Source organism: Dermochelys coriacea, chromosome 10, assembly GCF_009764565.3.
Source record: "Dermochelys coriacea isolate rDerCor1 chromosome 10, rDerCor1.pri.v4, whole genome shotgun sequence".
Lineage (NCBI taxonomy): Eukaryota > Metazoa > Chordata > Testudines > Dermochelyidae > Dermochelys > Dermochelys coriacea.
This window is the reverse complement of record NC_050077.1, coordinates 24,422,415-24,450,049: the sequence shown is the minus strand read 5'-3', so window position 1 is coordinate 24,450,049 and position 27,635 is coordinate 24,422,415. Positions and strand designations below refer to the sequence as shown.

General features: G+C 39.2%; 1 protein-coding gene across 3 annotated transcripts in view; it reads right to left on the bottom strand.

Annotated features, from left to right (window-relative positions):
• Positions 1-27,635, bottom strand: part of GRIN2A (glutamate ionotropic receptor NMDA type subunit 2A) — a 321,942-nt gene that overhangs the window by 135,511 nt on the left and 158,796 nt on the right. For all 3 annotated transcript variants that reach the window (XM_043493655.1, XM_043493656.1, XM_043493657.1), the window contains one exon: positions 6,599-7,191. In XM_043493655.1, the coding sequence (XP_043349590.1) occupies positions 6,599-7,191 (593 nt within the window). The remainder of the gene's footprint in view (positions 1-6,598; positions 7,192-27,635) is intronic.

Genomic DNA, 27,635 nt, shown 5'->3' with positions numbered 1-27,635 from the left:
ACTGGGAGTGGATGGGTCATTACACAAAGTAAAACTATTTCCCTTGTTTATTCCCCCCCACCACCACCACCACTGTTCCTCAGATGTTCTTGTCAACTGCTAGAAATGGCCCACCTTGATTATCACTACAAAAGGTCTCCCCCCCCGCTCTCCTGCTGGTAAGTGATCACTCTCGTTACAGTGTGTATGGTAACACCCATTATTTCATGTTCTCTATGTATATAAATCTCCCCACTGTATTTTCCACTGAATGCATCTGATGAAGTGAGCTGTAGCTCACGAAAGCCTATGCTCAAATAAATTTGTTAGTCTCTAAGGTGCCACAAGTACTCCTTTTCTTTTTGCGAATACAGACTAACACGGCTGCTACTCTGAAACATTTCAAAGAGAGATGAATACAGAGATATCCCATGTTTACAATTCCTTTAAGTGCTAGGGTGTTCTTTTGATCTCTGAATTAGACAGGGACTATTTATTACATTGTTGACCATTACCCAGATACATGTAAATATGCAAAAACACAAACATTATCTCCCCATGTCTTCAAGGGTTGAATTTGAGCCATTTATTCTGCAGGATGTTTAACCCTTTCTAGCCTTGTGTCACCGAGTCCCACTGTAATAGGGATAAACCCTCAGTAGGCAAGACATGTTCTACTGAGAAGAACATGTTCTGCTACTCTGAAACCTGTACAAACTAAGTTAATCAAAACAGATATAGACAGATATTTGTCAGTGTTTTGTTGGTTTGTTTATTGAATAAGGCCTCAAAGTTCATTCAAGATGGCTCCACTTTGCCATGTATGTGCCTAAGCTTACTATTGACTTCAACTGGACTACTTACAGAAATAAGGGCTACTTGTATAACCAGAGTTTGTAAAAGGGTTTGAGGGAGAGCTCTGTGTGGCTCGAAGGCTTGTCTTTCTCACCAACAGAAGTTGGCCCACTAAAAGATATTACCTCACATATCTTGTCTCTCTGAGGGTATGTAGGATCAGGTACTGTATTCCTAAGCACTGCTTTTCTCCAGACCAATGCCCTCTGCACCGCCTGAGCTCTGCATTGTAGCTGGATGAAGTAGAGTACAAGAATGACCACTTGTACTAGTCTTTGCACTAGCCCCCACACAAGCTAGTGATGGGGCCTGTGTAGAGGACAGGGGCAGGGCACAGAATCTGAGTTTATATTGTGCAAGGAGTAAGCAATGGCTGGGCACACTGCTCCAGACTCACACTTTGGCCAGAGATTGGAAACAGAGGGAAATTCACTACCTACCCAGCATAGCCACATAGTCACTGTAGCTGTAAGTAGGTTCATACATTTCGCCCACACTTCATAGTGTATCTATAGATGCACCTCCAAACCTCTTTGCTATCCAGGAGTGAGGGCAAAGAATAGCAGTTATGCTATGCTCATCAAGGAACACATCTGAGCTGATTGAAAAATGGGTAATATTTTGCAAAAAAAAAAAACCCAAAAACCTGTCCCTGATTTTTGTTCCAAAACTTTATACATTTTTACCCTACTAGAAAAACTCCAATGGCATGTATAAAAAAACAAAAACAAAAAAACCCAAACACATACACCTTTTTTATTTCATGGGAGGGCAGAATTTCTCATGGTGATCAGCAGGGTTTTTTGGAAGAGGGAGTTTTTGTTCAGACATTGTGTTAATACACTGCTAGCTCTAAATGTATTGTTATGTTAGTGACCATATTGTGTGTAATGGTATATCTGCCTTGGGAGATTATGGGTATATTGCAAGTGAGGAGGGAGCATGTAAACAGATCAGCCATTCTGTTTTTCTCAACTGCAAATTGTTACCTATGCTCCTAAATTTAATGCTACTCGAGGTAAACCTCTAGACATTAACTTGAAAAATATGTATGTTTCATATTTCTGAATTTTCCTTTTCATTTTTTCTACATGGTGAGGCACTCTAGGGGAAAGCTGATTTCTTCCCACATATATTAGAAATGGACATTGATCAGCTTATCCCAATAAATTCAAGCAAACCAGCATTTTTCCTGTGTCTAAAAAAGACAACAACAGCATCTTAGATTTGCAGTGAAGGGGGGAAACGGTTTGTGTGTGCTCAAGAGAGATAAAATGCCTTCAGCCAGTGCGTTGCTCACAGGAGTCAAGGGGTAAAACATTGAAAGTTTTTGCTTTGTAATAGATTTCACTTCAAAACAGATTTTCTTTTAAAAAATCCAGAGCTTAAATTGATCATCTGGATGCAAAAAATAGTGTGTAAAATGTTACCTATCTTCATTTACAAACAAACTAGGTATAGTGAAGTGGGTTTAGAATATAATGCTAGGTTTCAAGCTGAATTTGACAGTGATGATAAAAGTGAGGGTCTAAAATCCTCTTTTTTCTGCTTCTTTCCTGAGCTTAAAAGAAAAGGAGTACTTGTGGCACCTTAGAGACTAACAAATTTATTTGAGCATAAGCTTTCGTGAGCTACAGCTCACTTCATCGGATTCATCTTTCCTGAGCTTGTTCTCATTTAGCATCAGGTATTACTTCCTCTAGGGGTTTTTTCAAGATACAGTACTCCCCACTGAGTTCTCAGCTTCAGCATTTGCAAGTTGTATCACATCTGTAATTCACTGTTATGGTGAGACATTCAATACAGATCAGTAAGGCATGACATAGTGGACCTTAAGCCCTTCAACTATTTACAATAATTTTAGCCTTTCCCCCGTTCGTCAATACTCCTGGTTTAAATCCGTCCTTTAATACTGCTTTCATGTATTTTTTTTAGTTTAAAATAGAACAAGGCAGCATGAAAGCCCTGAGTGCTAATCCTAGCTCAGCCACTGACTTGCTGTGTAGCCTTGGGCAATGCACTTAAATAGGTAACTTCCATTATTCTGATGGTAAAAGTGAAGCACATTCAACTTATCTGCTGCACCACGGTACTAAGAGGGTTAATGTTTCCAAAGCACTATGGAAGTGCTAAGCATTTGTATATATTGATTCTGGCATTATACAGTAAATATTAATTGAGTACTCCAGAATAATAATTTTTTTAAAATATAAAAATGACTAATTACAGTAACTACATCAAGCAATTTCTTATTATTGTGACATTTCCTCTATAAACAGTAAATAGCACCCTTTCCACTCCCATTATATTGTGAAGTTTGGAAGAGAATGAATTGTCTTCCATACAGGAAAACTTATGCTCATGTTATAGGTAGACATGACTGCTTCCAACAGGAAAGTGGCTTTATTCACCGTATATTACAGCTCCATCCACCAGTAATTTGCAGGTGCATTATGCATTACATACTGTAGGATTTCATGTTACAGCCTAATTGCATTGCGGAGATGCATACATTCCCCTTGTAGTCATACAGATTTAATGGCAACTCATGATCACACAGAGAAGGAATGCTAAATTGCTAGTTCCGCTCCAAAGCAGTGAGTAACTGAACAAGGTAAAATGTTTCAAAACATATCCAAGCTTTAAAATGGACTTCCACCTTGAACAGTGTTTTTTTTAATACAAGAGCTTTTAAAAGTGAAAGGGTATAACTGTGAAAGATATTCAAGACTGCAACATTCATGGAATTTGGGGTGCAGAGTTAACGTGGAATTTATCTTTTCAGTGTAAGCTCTAATATTAAAGTGTGTGATTTAGTGAGCACAGTGTCAGTAGTTTTTTGGGGATTTTTTTAAAATGTTGACATATACTTAATAAAAGAAGAAATCAAGAGCAATAAAAACTTCATATAGAGATTACAGTGAATCTGTCATTGATTCAGATTTGTTCTGTCTTAGAATAAATGATTTTGGAAACATATTGCCAGTAGCTATGTTGCAACAGGTTGTCACTGCATAGTTTTTTGAGTGTTCCTCCCTTCCCTCCTCTTCCTCCTCCCTTCACCCCCGCCCCGTGGTGGGGGGAATTCACAGATTTTTCTGCAGCAATTCTGGTGATTTTCCACAGTTCTTTCAGAGGCTCACGGTGGGATGGAGGGAGCCAGGAGGAGGAAGCCTACCACTTAGTGCAGCTCCTCACCAGGGCCACACTAATTATGGAATGTGGATATGAAGCAAGAAAAGCTCTACATGATACAGTATTTGACATTTAGCAGAAACTGCCGACAATGATGTCTACATAGACGGCAGCAGCACCAAAGTGGAGCCATTTTGAAAGGAAAAGCAGCTATTCCTGGATGCCATAATTTTACATACCAATTCTTAATATAAATACGCATGCCTATTCTACACTATACGAAAGCATAACTCAATCTCCTTTTCTCAAAGTGGACATAAAGAAAAGCTGTTCTCCACATCTGGAGGTTTACACATGCACCCTGTGTGATGTTGCCCTCCATATGTTTTATGGAAATATGCTTAGAAGTGTGAATACGATGTAATTGGAATATGCTTTATGCAAAAGGTCTCTTGTAAGGTATCATAACAAAGGTTATAACCTACTGAATATATTCCTCCTATTTGTATGCATGTATCATTCTTGTTTCTGAAGCTAGAAATATGAAGTATAATTCTGAGGTCCTATTGTAATTATGCAAAGTATGGGCCATTAATGGTGGTTTAAAATCTTGATGGCTCCCATTGACTAGGACAAAAGAGGTGGCCAGTCATGAGAAAACCCCTGCTTACCACCTGAGATGTCTGCTGGATCTAACAAACACTGTACCAGGGGAAAGGATTGGGTCCAGACTAGGAAGGAGTCTAGTCTGTGAAATAAGCTTATTGGAACATCTTTGAGGGTGAGATATTACCTGTAATCAATTTCTTAATGTATTAGGCTGTGACTTGCGTGTTTTCTTTTATTTTGCTTTGTGATTTACTTTGTTCTGTCTGTTATTACTTGAAACCACTTAAATTCTAATTTTTATACTTAATAAAATCATTTTTGCTTTTTAATAAACCCAGAGTAAGTGATTAATATCTGGCCACAGTGAGTGCATATATTCTAATGTGAATGTACTGTGATACTGAGCAGTAGCCAAATTATAGGTCATATGGGCAATGCCCCTTTTACTGATTGACATTCCATTAGGTATCACACACACACACAGTATTTCTGGAGAGGATTTCTAGTTTTGTGTGTGTGTGTGTGTCCCTTCTAAAGTTACTGTGTGTCAGGAGTCATAACTCTGGAAGAGGAAAAGCAATATGGTATACCAGCAGGTATAAAAAGGAGAGAGAGAAAGAGAGAATGATTTGAATGGTGGATAAATGTATTACTTAATTCTATTTAAAATATAAGAATGTATTGATTTCTCTCTCAAAACTATGTATTTCTATATACTATACTTATAAGTCACATTCATTATCAGCAAAAGAAAATAGCTACAATTTTGCATGCGTTACTGTATTTAGGAATTCTATACACATATTTCTCCTCTTTCTTTTCACATTTTCAAAATTCTGGAGAAATTAGGAGGACCAGAACCTGGCTCCTTTCTCTGTTTGTGAATTATTCAGACTTCCATTTTTTACTATTTTGCCTGGTTATTTGGAAATTATTCAATGAATAGTTTATACAAAAATATTTCAGCCTCTAGAGTGCTTAAATTCTTTCCCATAAGCACAGCTTTGAATATTTTTTTTGTGTTGTGTGATTGCCACTTAAATCAAACAGCATTCTTGCCATTCCCTGACTGGACACTTCCCAAGCATACTTGTAGCATACTTGCTCAAATACATCTTGGTACTCATCACAGCATCATTCATTACACAACCATGTAAGTACAGGTATTGAAGAATACGATATCCAATTACATATACAGGGGAGACTTTAGGGAAGCAGAATGCAGTTAAGTGTGGTTATTAAAGGTTCTCTCACAAGTGGTCAGGACTTTGACTTACATTTACTCGAGCATCCCAGTACCCCTAAGACAAGACTAGAGAAGAGTTTATTGAAACTAAACAAACTGTTCCCATTTGAAAAGTGACACAATATTGCGAGAATACTTCCATGTCAACTTAAGTTAATGCTGATGACTTTTTACATAAGTTTCCAAGGTAAAATACTTACAAGCAGAGGTAGCAAAAAACTACAATAGTAACAGACTTCTGTCCCTGTCTGTTATTAGTTGCCCAGATTACCCTGGACGTGTATAATTTCCTGCATCACCATTTTAACACAGAGTAAAAAGATGTACAAAGTATTAACTAATTAGAGTCCTCTAGGAGTTAAAGGGAGTAACGCAAACTCAGTCAAGGCCTGCATAGTATTTTGGCAATTTCACCTCCACATTACATTTTTGAGAAATGATTACAGACACAATAGATAATTAATTAATGTCCCACCAACCCACTATACTGAAACCAGATTTCTGAAGGTACCAGATCCAAAGAGATGGTAACTCTCTAGTGCAAGGAACATGGCATCAGTTCCATAGAATAGTACAAATAACAACATACCAGACCTTTTTGTAGAAATCCCCTGGAAATCTCTGACAAACAATAAATACAGCATATCTTTTATAAGGAGGCTGAAGGGATTAATAAAAAGTATTATTTTACTACAAGGAAATATATTGGTACTAATCTGAAAAAAATAATCTTCAAATCCATGTATAGTGTAGGAAAAAAGTAGAACGTCTTACTTGTGTAGTGTGTGAGATGGTCGATCAGTCTTCTCTAGTTGTCCATAGCAGCTGGTTTTTGCTTCTGGAACGAAGGAGTACTTTTCCAACATGGCTGATGCAGCTGTGCTGATAATCCCAAGAGCGTCCCGCACCCGAGCTTCTAAACTGTAGTCCCATTCATCATAGGATGCTGAAATTAGCCCTGAAGGAAATTCTTTGGGAGTGATTTCTGTGTTGCCACTAACCAGGCTGGGGACTATCCAGAAGAAATCATAGCCTGTAAGGCCTAGGGAACGGGCTTCATCAAGAATGTAAACAGCTTCATCCTTGGAACAATAAAGCAGGATAACAGATGAATGAATTTTCTTCAACTGAATCTGGGTCTTGGCATCTCCAATGGCAGTATCAAGTATGATCACATTCTGCATGTCCCAGCCCACAAAACTGTTTTCCACTGTGGTCTTGATGAAACTTATGAAGTCCCGATATCCAGGAAAGGTGCTGGTCACCAGGGAAAAGACATGCCAGTCATAATCTTGCATCACTTTCAGCATGACAATGGCTTCCTGCTGGATAGACGCCCCAAACTGGAAGAATGTGGACATCACATCCTAGAATATGCAAAAGACAATGAAAGGTTACTATAATTGGATTGATGTGCAAAGAAGAGAGGGTGTCTGTGTCTTCTGTCCTCTTAAGGCCCATAATGGTTACCTCTCTAACTTTCAGTGACTGTACGAAGTTCAAAGAATCTTTTTTACATTTTACATATAACACAGCCAGACAGATTTTGCTGTTTTCTTGTAGTCAGTAACACCAACCACCAGTAATTGCAATGGCAGATTAAATCTTTAGGAAAAATGACATGAGCATCTATTTATCTACTTGGGAAATTTCTCAAATCACTTGAAAGTAAAGGAAGTAAGTCAAACTAGTAATTATAGATGAACCAATAGATCTCTACACTATTTGAATGAATTAACTCCACTATGCTGATGTAGATTTACCAACTCTTATTGTGAAACACTGTAGTCCAGCTGGATTATTAAACAAAAGGGAAGCATCTTTATTGCATGTGCAGTATATGTGTGAAGCAACACTGAACACACAGGCCTGGTTTACAGAGGTGCAGAGCTACCACAAATCTAATTTATTTCAATGGGAGCTGTCAGCAGCTCTACAATTCAGACCCATTGTACTTGCATACTCTGCATTCACTACTCATCACATTACATTCAGATCACTCTGCCCATCTCAAATTAGAATCGTATTATATCCAGTAATAAAATAATTACTACTGATTTATAATAATGATAATCTAGGAGTGTCTAGCAACATGTTCCAGTCCTCATGAGATTAGTTAAATGGAAGTAAATTTGAAGAATGGTCTTGCATTCTATAACTTGCATCTATGTGTGTTGTCCTAGTGGGCACATGGGCATCCTTAATTTGCCATCGGACACTTTCCTTGAGTTTGCCTTGCTTAGGTGTATATTCTCAGTCACAATATTTGACACATTCCATTTTCCTTATGTCTCCCTATTATGTTTATGTCATCCAACAAAAATCCACTTTTGTCATCTAACAAAAGACGACCACTTATATCACGATACTTGTGTGTACTTTATAATAAACTCTTTACAGGCTTCTAATATTTCATACATGGACAGGTCATTTTCTAAATTTCTATTTAGATTTTATATTCTAAATTTACACAAATTAAAATTACTAGATTATCAAAGCATATACCATCAGTTATATAATTTTACTTTATCCCCGGTGGTAACAACAGGACATGTTTATTTCATTTTCAGACACTGATATTCTTCATAGATCATCATGTTAATATATATATATCATTTTTTGAAGAATTTCAAGCATCGGCTGTTCAAGGTTTCTAACGCTATCTCTAGAAAAGTGTCAGTCATTCCTCTAATGACTTTATTATTAATACAAACATATATCACAGTTCATCTCAAAGTGCCTTATGAATTCAGCTAAGAACTATTATTTCTATTTTACATATGGGGAAACTGCAGGAGATAAGGAAGCAGATACATCTATGACCAAAGTCACACAGCAAGTTGGTGTTAGACTCAGAATTGAAACTCAGGTCTGTTAATGCCCAGTTGTGTATTCTGTCCATTGAACTATACCAGCTTCATGCAGAGAACTCTCTGCACAGGTGTTTGAGTCTTTTTGTTTGTTAAGGAGGCAAGCAGTGTTATTGTTTTTAGAGCCTTAAGTACCCAACAGGAGGATTTTCTAGGGCTTAACCCCAATGCAAATCCTACCATAGGGTCAAACTATGATAAAAGCCAACTAGGGCAATAATGTGTGCATCACTGGTGCTAATTAAATCTTCTGCCTTGGCAGGTATTGTCATGTCAAAAGGTATTGTCATGTCATTGTCATGTCATGTCATGTGACTGCCAGTGCTAGCCTTCCAATAGATTTGGGTAATATCCAGTTTGATGAATTAAGGACACTATGAGGCATATTGGGGAAAGAATTAAACATGGTATATTTTACTGCTGAACATTTATAGGAGCAATTCCCCAGGGACTCCAATTATAAAGCTAAAAAAAGTCTTTCTTTCATGGATACTCACAGCTACATACAAACTGAGCACATTGAAAATATGCTCAGAGTCAGCATTTCACATCACTACACCTAAAGGAATTAAACATCCCAAACCATTTCCATTAATCTAACTTTACATTATTTCTCCAATACAAAGTAAATAACCAAGTGATTGACTATTTGGAGAAATATTACCAAACCAATAATTAAATCTAATGCACTCTCTTTGCTTTTTTGCTTTTCAGATTTCTAAACTGTGACTGATACTTTTTTATCCGTGGTGTGCTCAGTTGCAATGGCAAAAGGACCTACTATGCACAAATAAAACAGATAAATAATAGCATTTAGAATGTGTAAATAGACTTGATGATGAAATCCATCACATCCTTTCACTGCATCCCTATGTACCACTCATGACTATAAGCATAATGGAATTGCTCCTCCAAGTGAAGGATCTGTGCAAGGGCCATTGCCTGCATAGATTCCGGGGGCACATCAGGGAACTCCAAAGAGCAAGGAGACTTACATGAACAGACTATCAGCCACAATACAGCTCAGAGAAATACTTACAAATGTATCCTTTTCTAATATGCACATATAGACGCTCAGAGCCCCAGCTACTGTCACAATCACTTCCATGGTCATGCATGTTTCAGAAACATTGGGTAACAACATAACTAAAGGAATCTGGCAAGATGAGCGAAATGATTGAAATGAAGCTCTCTCCTTGAAGGATGTCATCTCTGAAATCACTTATTTAGAAAAGATACATTAGCATTCAATGGAGCTTTGGCAACATATTAAACTTTCTAAAGTTTGCCTACTATTGCAGGATTTATTGAAACGGCCTTTTAACAAATTTTGACTATGACTTGACTTATCCACATATTACAAGCAAGCAATTTGCGATTAATACCATCCAATGGTCCAGCTCATTAAAACAATAATTAAGAGGATAAGACAGAACTTTGCTGCAGAGCATTCAGTGTGTTAGCATTAATGTTATGGACCAGATCCTCAGATACTCCATAGTCTTCACTGGTGATATGTTGATTTATATCAGCTAAAGATCTGGCCACATGTGCTCTGAATGATTTTTTTTGCCACTACCTTAAAATGGGAGCAGGAGCACGACCTAATAGCACAGTTAAAGAACAACTGGAGACTTACAGCTAAGGATAGCAGCAAGATGGAAAGTTGCAGGCAGACACCTTTAAAAATTCAGTGGTATCGACAAGTGCATATAAGGATCTATCTTTATGTGCATATAAGGAAAATATTCAGACATTACATGCACAGGATTTATTTGGCAAAAGTGATCATTTTGGTGAAGCTGGGAAATTGCAGGCCCAATCCAACAGCCTGTAAACATGCAAAACTCCCCAAAGGGGAGGATCAGGTTCAAAAACACTTAAAAATATTAATTTATGTTTTCTTTAAAGTTTTAAAAGCATCACCACTGGTAAAAATGGTCATCGCTCCATTGACTTCATTGTGTATCCTTACTTCTTCTGGGGAAGAGCTAAAACATTTAGTCAGGTAAATGATGCAAATATTTATTTGCAATCTGCAATGGGATACTTTTCCTCTTTGTACCAGAATCAGAAGAAGACAGTGACTGACGCAAGAACAAATTAATTTACACCTTGCTGGGCAAGTTAAGCTTGTTTTGATCTTGCCTGTTTAGAAAGTGAGACAATGGGTTAGAAACCAGATTGTTATTCAAGATATGTGATTTAAGCACCAATCAAGAACATCAATTCTATTTAATGATGAAGTATATTATGAGATTAGGGATATAACTAGGGTCCTACCAAATTCCTGGCCATGAAAAACGCGTCATGGACCGTGAAATCTAGTCTCCCTCTGTGAAATCTGGTCTCTTGTGTGCCTTTACCCTATACTACACAGAGTTCATGGGGAAACCAGTGTTTCTCAAATTGGGCGCCCTCACCCAAATGGGAGTTGCAGGGGGGGTTGCAAGGTTATTTTAGGGGGGTCATGGTATTGCCACCCTTACTTCGGCACTGCCTTCAGAGCTGGGAGGCCAGAGAGTGACTGCTGTTCTCCAGGTGCCCAGCTCTGAAGGCAGTGCCCCGCCAGCAGCAGAACAGAAGTAAGGATGGCCATACCGTAACTCCCCCGACAATAACTTTGTGACTCCCTCCACAACTCCTTTTTGGGTCAGGACCCCTACAATTACACCACCATGAAATTTCAGATTTAAATAGCTGAAATAATGAAATATATGATATTTAAATCCCATTATGTGAAATTAACCAAAATGGACCATGAATTTGGTAAGGCCCTAGCTATAACCAAGATATTTGCTAACTATTTCTCTCTCCCCTCCCTATCCTGTTGGAAAAATCTTACAAGAAACTGCATAATTTTCTCTTATTTTGTGATCAGCACCTTTTTTGTAATCATTTTGAAGATTTTATACCAGGTGTAGTAGACTTTACTCCTACTTTACACTAATTTATCTCTAGCGGTAAAGATTTTCAGTAGACTATTTTAACTTTTCATGGAGAATGAACAACTGAAATTCAGAGAAGGGTATTCCTGAGCGTAAGTTGATTAGTTGAATATCAAAAGAAGGAAAATAATACTAGAGAATAATACTACTAGAGAAGCATCAAAGGTGAGCAGATATTGTAGCTTATAGAACAGGGGTGGGGAAACTGTTTGGCCCGAGGGCCACATCGGGGTTGCGAAATGGTATGGAGGGTCGGGTAGGGAAGGCTGTGCCTAAGCAAACAGCCTGGGCCCCGCCCCCCATCAGCCTCCTCCCATTTTCCCTCCCCTGACTGCCCCCTTCAGACCCCCCAACACATCCAACCCCCCCAATCCTTGTCCCCTGACCGCTTCCTCCCGGGACCCCTGCCCCTACCACCCCGCAGGACCCCACCCCCAATCCAACCCTCCCTGTTGCCTATCCCCTGACTGCCCCAACCCCTATCCACTCCCTGCCCCCTGACAGGCCCCCTGGGACTCCCAACCCATCCAGCCCCAACTCCTTGTCCCCTGACCGCCCCCTCCCAGGACCCCCCTCCCTAACTGCTCCCCCAGGACCCCACCCCCTAGCCAACCCCCCCTGCTCTCTGCCCCACCCTGAACCTCCACCCCATCCAACCACCCCCTGTCCCCTGACTGCCCCCCCCGGACCTCCTGCCCCTTATCCAACCCCCTCTCCCCCCACCCTCTTACCATGCCGCTCAGAGCGGCAGAACAGTCTTATTGGGAAGCCTGGGGGGGGGGCAGGTGCAAGTTGTGCTACCTGCGCAGCAGCATAACTACAGGGGAGGAGGAACAGCAAGGGAGGGGCTGCGGGCTAACCTCCCCAGCCAGGAGCTCAGGGGCCGTAGTTTGCCCACCTCTGTTATAGGATGAACTTGACCTCTGCCCATTTCTTTCAAATATAAGGGGAATGTAACTTTAGTTAATGTCAGAACTATATCATGATTTACTTTCGCTGTTTTAAAACTTTGCACTGGGGAAAGGCCAAGTGAAGTCTGAAGATGATAAGGCATGGAATTGTCCCCCGCCCATGCCTTACAAATATATGCCACATCTCCCTTTATTACTTCAAGGAATAAAGACCAGAGAAGCAGAATTTTTAAAAGCATGCTATATATAACTTAATCAAGCACATTCTGCTCAAAAATATAAAATTGCTGAACATAGCTTGGGCATTTTTGTGGGAGTATCAGTAATAGCTCAGTCAGAAATACCTCTGGTTAAAATTCTAGTCCCAACCCAGGCAAAACTTCCAGTGGAAGTTTGCAGAATTTGTTATATTTTTTGAGTCTATAAAGACTAGTGCTTTCATAACATGGGTTCTTTTCATGTACTTAGCTAATTAACAATAATTAAAGGGATTTTGTAAAGTTTCATTTTACAGCACTTATTCAGCTTGAGTCTCCCTGCTGCTCCGATTCAAGTTTGAAGTGAGTACTAATTTTTGTCATTAGTTTTATATATAGCAGAAAAGCAAGCAACTAAAAAAACATGGTATGAACGAGTGGGAAGAGTCACTGCTGCACACTGTACAATTCACTTTTCTCTGCTCCTTTATGTTTTTCCAATAAAGGAATCTAATGTATAAAGTTTGTAAGACATGTCACCACCTTGAAAAAATGTGAAACACCTCTTGCAGAGACATTTGTTTTGGTCACTGAACATGATAATGTTATTTTAATTGGTGCACACCTTCTGCGTTTTCACACTGAACAGTTAGTGATTGCTCATACAGTGGAAACTGTGGAGTCCAAGTTAGAGTTTCTGTTCAACTGAAAAGGCTAAGTGAAAAATACTTTTGAGAACAAAAATGAAAGATGGCTAAAAGAGAACATCAGGGAGTACACAGCCTGTGACTGAACTTGGTGACAGACACAGCCAGACTCATGTCAGATACCTGGTGACCCTGCAATGATGGGCTTGGGAACTTGATGAGAGAGCATCACAAGGCCGCATCCTTCTACAGGATAATTTTCTACTCCCACTGCTGTAAATTGATTCACGAGGACCAGCCTGCCTTTGTGAAGATTCTTACCCGGGATTTAGGAGGAGGCTGGATCTGTGGACTATCTCAATACCTTGAGGAGGAAGTAAAGACCCTGAAGATATAAGTTGAGGGAAAGGGACCAGCCAGCTGACTCTTGCAGGTCCAAGAAAAAAAAACTTGGAGAACTGACTGCACCCTAAATTTTAGGAGGGGTTAAAGTCTACCAGGGTACCCCATCCCATTCCTGAATGAAGGCAATTCCAAGTAGTAAGAGGGAGTGGGGTCAGCCCTGGGTCTGGAACTCTTCAATATTTTCATTAATGATTTGGACAATGGAGTGGAGAACATGTTTATAAAATTTGTGGAGGATACTAAGCTGGGAGGGGTTAAAAGCTCTTTGGAGGAGAGAATTAGAGTTCAAAATTACCTTGACAAATTGTAGAATTGGTGATTCAGTAAAGACAAATACAAAGTAAGTCACTTAGGAAGGAAAATACACAGCTACAAAATGGGGAATAACTGGATAGGTGGTAGTACTGCTGAGAAGTATCTGATGGTTATAGTGGATCACAAATTGAATATGAGTCAACAATGTGATACAACTGCAAAAAAAAAACTAATATCATTCTGGGGTGTATTAACAGGAGTGTTGTGTGTAAGACACTCTATATAGTATCCCACTCTACTCACCACTGGTGAGACCTCAGCTGGAGTACTGTGTCCAGTTTTGGGCACTATTCTTTAGGAAAGATTTGGACAAACTGGAGAGCGTCCAGAGGAGAGCAACAAAAATGAAAAAAATGTTAGAAAACCTGACCTCTGAGGAAAGGTTAAAAAACTGGGCATGTCTTAAGAAAAGACAACTGAGGGGAAACCTGATAACAGTCTTCAAATATGTTAGGGGCTGTTGTAAAGAGGATCACAATAAATTGTTTGCCATGTCCACGAGAGATAGGATGAGAAATAATGGGCTTAATCTGCAGTAAGAGAGATTTAGTTGGAAATTAGGAAAATCTTTTTAACTATCAAGGGTAGGTAAACTCTGGAATAAGCTTCCAAGGGAGGTTCTGGAATCCCCATTATTTCAGGTTTTTAAGAACATGAGGTTAGACAAACACCTGTCAGGGATGGTCTAGGTTTACCTGGTCCTGCTTCAGTACAGACTGCTGCACTTGATGACTTCAACTGGTCCCTTCCAGCCCTACATTTCTATGACTCTATGAAAGTGAGACAAATTAATCAGTCCCTTTACAGCAGCTTCTTCTCTACTTCAAGCAATATAGCCAACACCTCAACAAACTTCAGAGTTCATTGAGGACTCAATTAAAATTTTGCACATTATATCCTTTGACTGGTAACTTTTCAAATAGTTACTACAAATGATTGGAGTAAAGTTAATCCCTGTTCAAAAATTGAGAGGGCTGCTGTTATGAAGCTGCTCCAGCAAAAGAAAATACACTGCCATTGCCAGCTGTCTGCAGGGAATTAACACGAGAATCTATTAGAATCCATATTCACAGATGTTCAGGCCCAAGAGGACCATTATGATCTTCTAGACTCACCTTCCGCTAACACAGACTATAGAATTCTTTAATAGAGTCAACAATATACCGCATGCATGAGGAATGGTATATACAATTTATTTGGATTTTCAAAAGGCCTCTGAATAAAGTCCCTCACAAGACGGACCATCGGGTGAGAGTGAATGCTGTGTTGTGGATTAGAAACTATTTAAAAAGATAGAAAACAGAGCATAGGGAATATGTGGCCAATTTTCAACATGGAAGGAGGTTAACAGCAATATGCCCCAAGAGTTATACTAGGACCTATGCTATTTAATACATTTATTCATGAATTGGAAAAGGGATTAAAAAGAGAGGGACCAAAACCTGCAGATTACAAAAGTATTTAAATTAGTCAAATCTCAAAAGGATTTTGAGGCACTTCAGGAGTAACAAAGCTAGGCCGCTAAACATAATGGCATATGAAGTTAAAAGCAGAGGCGTGAGATGTATATTGGAAGGAATAGTTTGAACTACTCAGAGGTGTTGATGGGTTCTAAGTTAACATACATCTCAGGAGGGAGAGCAAGGTGTCATTGAAGATAGTCCACTGACAATATCTATTCATTATAGAGCAATCAAGAAAGCAAACAAATTGTTAAGGGATACTGAAAAGGGGTGACGTTAAAAAGTTTTAAGCATTATTCTCCATTGTAGAAAAAATAGAAAGAGGTTAACATTTGTACCCTCTTACTCTTCCCATTAGGGAAGCTAGAGCCTTACCCATTCACAAGAAGGGAAACATAAAAACCAGGGTAAAATAAATACACCTTGGAGACCAATTATGTGCACTTTTCACAACATCTTATGTCATGGAAAAGAAAAGCTGTAGGAGGAATCTGTGCAGGTGCATCTGCTACAGTGCTGCAGACAGTCAACTGTAAACTGGCACTTTCCAACTGAGGGCTGAAAAGCAGTAGCAGTTGCTGCTACCACTGCACTTCATTAAAAGGTTTCAGACTAGCAGCCATGTTAATCTGTATTCGCAAAAAGAAAAGGAGGACTTGTGGTACCTTAGAGACTAACAATTTTATTTGCGTATAAGCTTTCATAAGCTACAGCTCACTTCATCGGATGCATTCAGGGAAAAAGTGGTCTTAATTAATGAGCTCATGTACAACTAAGGGGAGGTTCAGTGTCACACCTACTGTTTTGGCCTAGAGCTACCAAGAACAATTAAACAAGAAAAAATATGCATTTGTGTCAAGAAATCAAGCACTCCTCCTGTTAACAATCTTGGTTAAACAAGTGTCCTTCTGAAGTATGCAATGTCAGAGAGCTGTCACTCAGCTCTCGGCACTCCAGGCCACATAACAGCTGTAAATGAACTTCAAACTCATAAAGGGGTCAATCATAGTCAATCATCTGGATGAAATATTTGACACTCAGGAATGAACAGATCATATAAAGCATTACTCTTCTCTCTTACCCGGTAAGGTATGGATCTGGAAAGAAAATTCTATCCAATATCAAGCTACTGATTTACAGCTCAGACATTAGCTGAAGTTACATAAAGGTTGTTTCATATATTCATTACCATGTCAGAGAATTACAAGTAAAAACATCTGAATTAGACAATCTATTTGTGAAGAATTATATATAGGGTCTAAGAGAAGCAGGAGCTGAACTTGAATGTTGCAATCCCTGTAAGCTCTGTCAAAACACTTAGACAATGACCATGTTCACACTCAAATATGCTACAATCAAGGGTCTGATTTTGCTCCCCAAGTTAACACAATCTACAGTTGACCTCGATAACAGAATCAGGCCCAAAGGCATTCCTTAAGATAAGTTTTGTATAAGAGTACTATATGCACTAATGAAAAGGTATGGATATCAGGATATACGAATTGCTATAAAAACAAATGTCACTGGACATCAGGTTCACATCTGAAAACATTCCGTCTGAACTGAATTCCAAAATTTCTCTCATTGCCTTTATGTAGGGGGTGAAATAAAATCCAAAACTGTAATTATACAAGGCTTCTCAATCTACGCACACCTTTTATACAGATAACTAAGTAGGTTTAATCAAAACTTCCACTAAAAATAAAGCAGCATGCAATTTAAAAAAAAATACTACTCTAATATTTAACCAGCAGGTGTGTTTTCTCCAAGCGAACTATCAGTCTGGCAGAGGGTGTTTATTACCCTAGGGTATATAATAAGGAGCCAGTCAACTCCAGTTGCAAATAACTTCTACAGAAGGCTAAGACTGTAACAGGGTTCAAAAAAGAACTAGATAAGTTCATGGAAGTTAGATCCATCAGTGGCTATTAGCCAGGATGGGCAAGAATGGTGTCCCTCGCTTCAGTTTGCCAGAAGCTGGGAATGGGTGACAGGGAATGGATCACTTGATGATTACCTGTTCTGTTCATTCCCTCTGGGGCACCTGGCATTGGTCACTGTCAGAAGACAGGATACTGGGCTAGATGGACCTTTGGTCTGACCCTGTTTGGCCATTTGTATGTTCTTATGATTTTCTAGAAGTACCAAGAACATCAAATTTTGTACCTAAAACTAACTCAAGGCAAGAGAGTCTTTGATAATGTTTCATCTAAAAAAATCTGACAATATGAATGTAACTGGTATGCTGAAGAACAACAGTGAAGTTAGAAGTTTTATACCAGTATCCACTGTGGAGCCTTGATTCATCATAGCCCAAAATATGAACTTCCTGAAGAAAAGCTTTGTTTTACGAAGTTGGAAAGCGGAATGAAGTCTTTGTAAAATAAACGTTCCATTACCCTGAGCTAAAGCATCCTCATGAGATGCAGAACTCTCACTTTGGAAGCTGAGGAGATAAAATTCAGACAGATACTGATACATAGTGATGACTCTGAAGTGTTGTAAGTGCCAAGATGAGACCTAACTAAGGACATGAACGTTTGATGCTACAGTATGTGATGGATGATAGGGAAGATAATTATAATGTAGAGATATGCAGATAAAAATATGCACTACCTGCATCTACTGAATACACCCACTCAGTCCCACACCTTTTCCTTGACAAATCAATGTTTCAGTGTTGGCATCTCGTTTCAGGATGCATAGCCTTGCACAGGCAAGACTTCTGAGAATAGTGTTGTCATACTTCAAGAGACCTTTCAGGCATTATACCCTTTGGGCAAATAGTACTCTGGGCAGAAGCATCTCTGCCCTACATATATTCATGTTATTTAGATCTTTATGTGTATAACAAGGATTTTTCTGCTATGTACTGTATCTATCTTATCGAGTTATTATTCTTCAGTTGATGAAAAGTAAAATATACAAAGGTGTGGTTCTTATTTCTAGCAAAAAATAGAAAAGTTCACCTACAATATGCAGGATGGATACATGATGAAAACAATGAAAGGAAGCTAGAAATGAACTCAAGCTGCCAAGCCTAGCTCACAATATTTTTCCATCATATTCATTATTTCTTTACTTACAAGGTTTAATGAAAAGTTCTAGGGAGGATTACAGATGTGATACTGGGTTGGATTTATGGTCTAGTAAATCCAATACTTTGTCTCCAATGGTGGACAAAAGCTAAAAAGAAGATAACTCTTCTTAATGAGCTTAGCCAAATATTTGATACTGTACCCCTTTCAGGAGTCTGATTTGTCTTACATATTCCCAAGTCTCACCTCACTTAAAAACTACTTGCTTACAAAATCAGACATAAAATACGAAAGTGTCAGAGCACACTACTACTGAAAAATTGCTCACTTTCTCATTTCTACCACATAATTGTAAAATAAATCAATTACAATATAAATATTGTACTTACATTTCAGTGTATTGTGCATAGAGCACTATAAACAAGTCTGTATGAAATTTTAGTTTGTACTGACTTTGCTATGCTTTTTACATAGCCTGTTGTAAAACTAGGCAAATATCTAGATGAGTTGATGTACCCCCTGGAAGACCTCTGCATACCCACAGAGCTACATGTACCATTGGCTGAGAACAACTGGAGTAGGGCATTTAGCCTCTAGAAACTATGAAACTCCAGGCCCAGGCCCTACATGTCCACTATACAGCCCCCTCTTGATCGCTTGGCAACAGAGCTGCCTAAGAAACCATCATTCTAGCCCTCAAAAAGGAGGGTTCCACATTGCCTAAGAGTTATTACTGACAGAAGCCAGCTTAAAGTTAAAGCCATTGCTGAGATGATGATCAACATACTGCACCCATTCCCAGCTATGGAACAACCCCTCCCCACAAAGGTCTCTTCACCCTGTCCCCATGAGCAGATCCATCCCTTCTGTACAGAAAGAGGAAGATCCAGTTTACTAAGATGTATTATTCAACTTCATTTAATTATTTTTTATTCATGCAACTGAGAACAGGTGAGCTTGGAAAGCAGTCAAAATAGCATCACAGAGAGTCTCCATCAAATGGTATTGGCTGCTGCTCGGTTCCTCTTCCAGGCGACTGTTTTCCAATGCCTTATTCAGCATGAAGGCAGCACAGGTCAAATTATTAAATTAAATTTAAAAAGCAAAAAAATCTAATCTTTAAAAATCCTAATGCCTTTGCCACTCATGTTCTGTCTACACTTATAATACTCCCTACTGTGAAACTGCAGCCATTGTGCTGGGCGCTTTAGGAGATGTTTAAATTCTTTTTTAAACTAAAAGTTAATGAAGCGAGGTCAATGGTTTTTCCTCAGGGGACAAGCATCCATCACCACAACGTGAATATCAGCCTTGTTGGAAGTCTCAGTGAAATGGCAAATATTTAAATGGGCAGAGATCAGATCAGCCAGAGAAAAGCTGCTTCTGCTCCCCGGCGTGTCCATCGGACCACAGATGGCCACTCTAAGTTAGGGTAGACTCATCCAAGCAGAGCCAAAACACCTTCAAAAAGCAATCAACGACAGTACTGGTGGACCCGCTGCAGGCAGTGGGACAGACCACCACAACACATGCTGCTCATTCCCCCGCCCCTGCTGCCCTAGGGCAGTCCTGGCCGGCTTGCCCTTGCGCTATCATCACTACACTGAGCAACTGGAAGGCACCTCAGACAGTAATTCTACATCTACATCAGTGGGAGCACGGAGAACAAGTGTCAACTGAAGTGTGGGGAGATTCATTAATATTTGTAATCTTCAAGCCTGTCAAGAGGATAGAGGTTATAAAGCAACGCTCACAATATGAATGGTCCTAAATTGCAAGATCCCTGCCCCACAACTTGAGCTTCCTGCCCCACTGCCTGCCCACAAAGACTATTCTTCCTGAGCAATTTCAGCCAAATGGGGCTGCCTCTGAAAGGCATTACTTCTGACGATGATCAGCTAGCTCTAACATGTCATACCAGGAAGTGCTGCCTTACAGAGTTAAACACACTGGAACATTAGAACTCAGTAAACAGTCAAAACAACTTCACGAATATTTTCATGAACAAAAAGCAGAAATTTGGGCTCTTTGTGATTAGTGGGTCATCCACTATTCACAATTATTTTCACATCCACTGGGTATTCATAAAAATATAAGACATTAATTCTGACAGCTTTGCAAATTTTAGCATAAATGTTTATTTTTCTGAAAATTGTAACCAGAAGTCCATTGTTATTCATTTCTATTTTCCAGTTTAAAAATATTACAGGCATCCAATCTGACATACGATACCAGTTGTACACCATATATATAGAATAATCAAACTAAACCATTTGGGAACACCCAATCTGAAGATTATTCATCCAAATTATTCAGCAAATAACAAATAATTTCAAAGAAAATCAGCATTCATCAGCAAATGTTTCACTAGCCAAATATGGGGCTAAATTATTACTTTTCATAACATGGTCCAACCAGTTTTAATCATCAATGTCACTACAAATTTTATTTGAACAATTTAACCTCATCTGTCTAATAGAACTCCAATAAGAGATAATTTTCAACAGCTTTTCAATTTCTCAAATATGAAACATTAGAGCTTTTTCTGTAAAAATAAGACACAGGCTCAGAATAAACAAGCAGAAAGTAGTATCTTTTAAAATATAAACTTCTTACTAATTGCCGGAATGATTTATCTTCAATTATACACCATCCATTTGGCACATTTCACTCTAATAGATTACCTGGCTTTAGTAGAAAATACCATTAAACCATTCCTACTGAAAGAGGCCCCAACTCAGTTTTTCAAATGACTAAAATCTGAATAGAGAGGCTGTTTCACTCCAATGTTTGAACAATACTGTTACATTCAGACAGAAAGGGTGTGTAAGTGCTAAAATGTGATGTGGTTTTTAAATGAAAAAATATCGTCCAAGAAGGTGTAAAGGCTGATGACATTTAAAAAGGCACTCCATTATTGCACTGAGACCAAGCTCCATGCTTCTGTTCTGCTTTGTCCAAAAAAAAAAAAGTCTCCTATATCAGAAAAGTCATTCATTATATTATATTGTGTGATCAAACAAACATATAGTGTAGTTCTGTATACTAATTGCTTCACCACTGTGAAAATAACTGGCTATGTCATTCCCTCTAATGGATGGGTAGCATTTTTTTCCTTTAATTCATGCCCTGGCCAATAAGTTTTGTGAACATGTCAGATTTATTAATCCCCAGTCTCTCCACAAAAACAGAAGACTCTGAACGAAGAGTAATGACAGAAAGATGAAACCAGGTGTCAGGTCTAAAATAGCTGGAATATACCATTTTTTGCTTTCCGTGAGGAATTGTTTTCCTTGTAGCATCATCTCAACCCCTCTGAGAAACATGGTGGATTTCATCAGCTGGTCATGACCAAACTTCATCATTGGCCATAGACTGAAGTATAAATAAAAACTGCAATATAAAAACACCACTTAAGTGTTTAGAATTGTGTGACAAATGAATGTAGAGGGGAAAATGAATGTCAAGGACTCAAATTATTATTTGAAAATGAGACAACTAAATCAGCAAGAGGCCCAATGGAGCCATCACTGAGGTTCCACACCTCTTTTTGGAATCTAAATGTATGCTGCTAGATGTTCCCATTAACAAACAAATGAGCAGAAGAGTCTGAACATGCCAAACATTAATAGGACTGCAGTTTACTCTGCAGACAGAAAGAGTAAGAGTTACACACAGGGCCTGATTATATAACCGTTGATGAGGATAGAGTCTGGAGCTTAGTGCATGAGTCTCTACTGTATGAGCCAAAAGCCAACTGGCTGTTAGCTAAGGCTGTAGAGCAGACTTATTTCTCTCCCTCCCTCCCCCCCACACCTTCTCCCTCTCCCTCTCCTCCACTAGATGGGACAGAACACCACACCCTGGAGGTGTGGGTTACACACACCAGTATGATTAAGGATTCCACAATGTAGTATATAATATTTTTATTCCTTTTGGAGTACAGAAGACAGTTATTCAGCAATTCAGATGTGCACCATAGTTTCATAATCCTCACCACACACACACACACACACAAATCTAATTTCAAGCTGTTTCAGAAAACTTGGATGAGAATAGATAAGAGGACCTGAAACTACTGTAAAAGCTAAAATTTATATTACTTACTATCAGTCCAATTTAGAGAGATCAGACAAATCGCATTAAGAATTCTTCAAAAGCTGCCTTTTAAAAAAAGCTTAAATGAGATGGCTTAAGACACTTTCAGGATATTAATTGTGTCCTCGCTGAAGCATAGCTCTGCAGGTAGAGAATCAGTATACAAAGTTTTTATTCTCTTAATTGCCTCTGCCGTGTCTATTAACAGACTTTCATCCACATTTACATTTTTGGCCAAATTCTGGCAAGTAGTCAGTTTGCACAAGTTTGTCAAGCAGAAAATGTGGCATGAGGACATGGTCACTTCTCTGAGAGTACATGCAGCATAGAAAGAAGGGATGTGGGCTGGCCAAGGTTTGGTTAAAAGTGGTCCATGTACAAGGTAGCATATCAGTGAATCCTGAAGATTAAATGGCTGGTACATGTAGGATAAAGTATTCTCCCTCATGTGGTTTTCAATGTTTTCAATGACACCTCTCTGCACAAAAACAGAGATTTGGTCTGTCTGCTGGGATCTTAGCATAAATATTTTGATATATAGAATACTCTTATCACCAAAATATGGTCCTTTGTTTTTTTTCATTCCAGCCGGCCTAGATTAGTAAAAAATAAAGAATTAAAACAGCAATACAAATTACGCAGGGTATGTGCAGTACCATTTTGCAATTAGCATCTAAAAATGTGATTGGTAATATGAGAGACCTATTTATAATTAATCACGGAATGTGTCATTTAAATAGAAGTTTCTGTAAGTGATGTTCGTAATTATTGCACTTTTGCTTTAGTGTTCTTGTATTAGCTATACCTTCTTGACAGAAGCAAATGGAAAGCGCCCTTCAATAGCAAATTCACTAATGCTTAGTCGTGCTATCCTAAATAAAATGGGTTTATTTTTAAACCTCATACAACCAAAGTGACAACTCTTAGGAGCAATCCTGCCTCCGCTCTGGGAAACAGTTCTTATTTATTTGTATAAAATTTAACTTTTTTTTCCAAATTTTATAAAACCAACCAGTTAGTACTGAGAATTGTCATAATACTAGTGGCCTTGCAGGCCTACTTTGTTAGCCTGATCGGTGAAAATTTGGACAAGTTTCATGAATTGTCACGATTGGTTATACAAAACTGCTTAAGAACAGATGTGAGGAGGTGACAGAAAAGATGGGATTAATTATATTAGAAAGGGTCTACTGATACCACTCAAAGATTTCAGAGTAGCAGCCGTGTTAGTCTGTATTCGCAAAAAGAAAAGGAGTACTTGTGGCACCTTAGAGACTAACAAATTTATTAGAGCATAAGCTTTCGTGAGCTACAGCTCACTTCATCGGTGAGCTGTAGCTCACGAAAGCTTATGCTCTAATAAATTTGTTAGTCTCTAAGGTGCCACAAGTACTCCTTTTCTTTTCACTCAAAGATTGTGTTAAGATTATGATGTAAACAAAAGGAGCAAAGGATTTGAAGTCAATGAACCAAAATTGATATGTCAGAAAGAGGCTTAATTGTTGGACAAAATAATGAGAGTATAGAGTATAAAAAAGAAAGGCTTTGGTAGGGAGAGAATTTTTACCATTGCTACGGCTGTGGTGGAAGGATTATTGCTGTGACACCAGCCCTTGGATACCAGAGAGATGAGCCAGGGTCCAGGGCAACAGCTGTCATGACCGAGGTTCCCTGTAAGCTGCACGGCAGGTTATTTAGGGCCGCGCAGGTGCCCCAGCCTGGCCCAACTCTGCCGGAACTGCCGCGGCCAGGGAGAGAAGCCCCTCCCCAAGCCCGAACCAGCCGGAGCTGCTACAGCCGGGAAGAGGAGCCCTTCTCCTGGCCCGGCCCAGCCCAGCCCTGCCAGAGCTGCCACAGCAGGGAGAAAAGGAGTACTTGTGGCACCTTAGAGACTAACAAATTTATTTCAGCATAAGCTTTCGTGAGCTACAGCTCACTTCATCGGATGCATTTGGTGGAAAATACAGTGGGGAGATTTATATACACACACAGAGAACATGAAACAATGGGTTTTATCATACACACTGTAAGGAGAGTGATCACTTAAGATGAGCCATCACCAGTGGAGGGGGGGAGGAAAACCTTTCAGGGTGACAAGCAAGGTAGGCTATTTCCAGCAGTTAACAAGAACATCTGAGGAACAATGGGGGGTGGGGTGAGGGGGAGAAATAACATGGGGAAATAGTTTTACTTTGTGTAATGACTCATCCATTCCCAGTCTCTATTCAAGCCTAAGTTAATTGTATCCAGTTTGCAAATTAATTCCAATTCAGCGCCCCTCCCCACAAGCCCAGGTGCTGCTGCAGGGGGAGAGAGCTGGGGGGAATCCTCTCTCCCTGCCGAAGCCCCAGGGCAGCCTGCAGCCAGAGCCCTCACGTCCACCGCATACCAATCCTCTGCCCCAGCCCTGAACCCCTCATTCCTGGCCCCACCCCAGAGCGCGCACCCCCAGCCAGAGCCCTCACCCCCGCACATCTACCCTCTACCCCAGCCCTGAGCCCCCTCCCACACTCCGAATCCCTTATTGGTGCACATAAAATGAATTCTGCACATGGGTGGGAAAAATTATATGGAACACTGGTCTTGACTAATCTACCAGTCCAAAGCATCCATCTGTGACTGACCAATGAGCCTGTATTCTGAAATAAAAACTGTATTTCCCACATCTTTACTGTGCTATCTCTTCTGTCCATTCTGTCTCTATCTGTTTTGTCTAAAGTGACTATTTGACTGAACACGAGACTTTAACCAATATTCACTGTCTCCCAAAAGGGACTTTGTTTGGCATAAACAATCAATTGCTGTTTCAATGCTCTTTACCTTGTTTTGATTCTTTTCCTTTAGTATGTTGACATTAATACATTTCGCATTAATTTTGTAGTTTGTTTCCCATGGTACTAAGCAGGCTAAGGTTTCTGTATACCAAACCTCAGACTTCGCTTAACTCTGTTTAATGTTGAACACTGGCTGGGTTATGTTAACACCTTTAGTCTATATATTCCATCTAAATTAATATAACAGGATCCATGAAATGTTTGGCTCTAAAAAGCTCTAAAAAAACCCAAGAAATCATTTTAAAACAAAACAAACAAACACCTGACCCATAACTCATACCCCAAACCCCAGCAAGGACATTGACTTCCCGAACTGTCAACAGTCTCAGATCTGACCCTCTTTGCAGAAACCTGATGGCCATTTTTTTTAAATCATATATGATAAGGACATCTGTGCACATATTCCCATACTTCCTCTAGCAGATGGGAAACCTTCTAACTCATGAGACGTTACCTGACCTATTTAGATTTCACCAATAAAAGACAAACTTTTGTATTCTCCAAATGGATCCAGAATGTTAAAAAGAAGTGTAGCTTTTAGTTCGATTCAGGACTCATGTTGCAGTTCAAAATTGTTCACTTACCAACAAACATTGTCATGTGATTATAATCTCAGATATTTCTAACTATGCATTGATAAGCATAGAGCTGAAATTATACCAGCTTCCAGCTAAAACAGACTTTCTTATTCAGTACTTTAATTTCAAAGTGACATGCGCTCTGTTATGAATTTATAATAGCGGATTTATACTTTTCATTCTTGATGTTGAGCTGTGGGATTAAGGGACTATTGCTTGGAACTGTTTAAATGTATGTTACACACTGAGAACATAACTGAACTTTTCACTTCAGTTTTGCATTTTTTGTATAATACATTTTTCACCAGTAATTTGTTACGCACATTTTTTTGTGTTGTCACCTCTAATTGCCCTGAACTCTCATTGAATAACACTTTCATATCAATGAGTATTAGCATCATTTTCTTTTCTTTTAATAAGCATCCTCATAGCATGTTTCAAAGAGTCCGCACCAGCACATTGTATCATCAGTGAGAGGACACAGTTTTCTTTCACTGAGTTTTCTACGTTAATTGAACCGTGGAGGCAGGGAAATTTTTGGCCAGCATAGATTTGCATACCCTGTGCCAGAGAAATTTAATATTGATGCACATGTTAAGTCAAATGGCGGAGGAGGGGGACGAGAACAGCATTTACCACTAAGCCAATAACAAAATGCCCAAACACTAGCATTACTATTAAGACAGTCAATTCACAAGATAGATACAATCTCCCAAAGCACCGGTGAGGAGTGCAGTATAATTAGTTAGGTCAATTTCATAGGCACTATTTAGTTACTTTTGCATTGAATTCAAGAAGCAAGGTGGATATGTGCACAGTAAAATATAGGAGATGTAAGCAAGGAGAGTGGAGATTGTGCTGTTACCAAAATCCACAGAAATTGTTTGTTCCTTGATCAAATTCTTCTCCCCTCTCCCAAATGTACAATATAGTTCATCTCCACCCCATCTTGTCCCAATCTTCTCCTCCATAGTCCTCTCTGTCCCTCTTGCTTCTTTAGCTACATCAGGAAATTAAAAAATTCCAGTAGTGACCATACAAGCATTTTCTTCTGTTCTTGAATGACAGTTTGAGTTCTTCTATACCTTCAGCAGCAGGAAAGGACTCATCATGCATTACTGAATCCATAGTAAATGATGCCTTATGAAACAGCTGATGACTGACTGGAGGACCTGAGGGCCCAAGGCAAAGCCAATGGTCATTACTTCTTTAGTCATTAAAAACCTGGATATTGGACTGTATTGGTATTATACAGCTCCCTTTATTAAAATGTTACATGAAACTATTTCAGTTACAATTGGGGGTGGGAGGGAAGAGAGAAAGAGTTATTTCTAGTTCACATGGTTCATTAGTCCTAAGGACTTACATAACCCATAGTTTACCACTGGACCCAATTAAAGTGCTGAAATAAGGACACTGAGCTAGACTGAATTCAGAAGACTTTTAATAAAGTTAACAATTAGTGTCACAGCATTTCACATTTTCTTTTCAGTACTCAGATTACCTC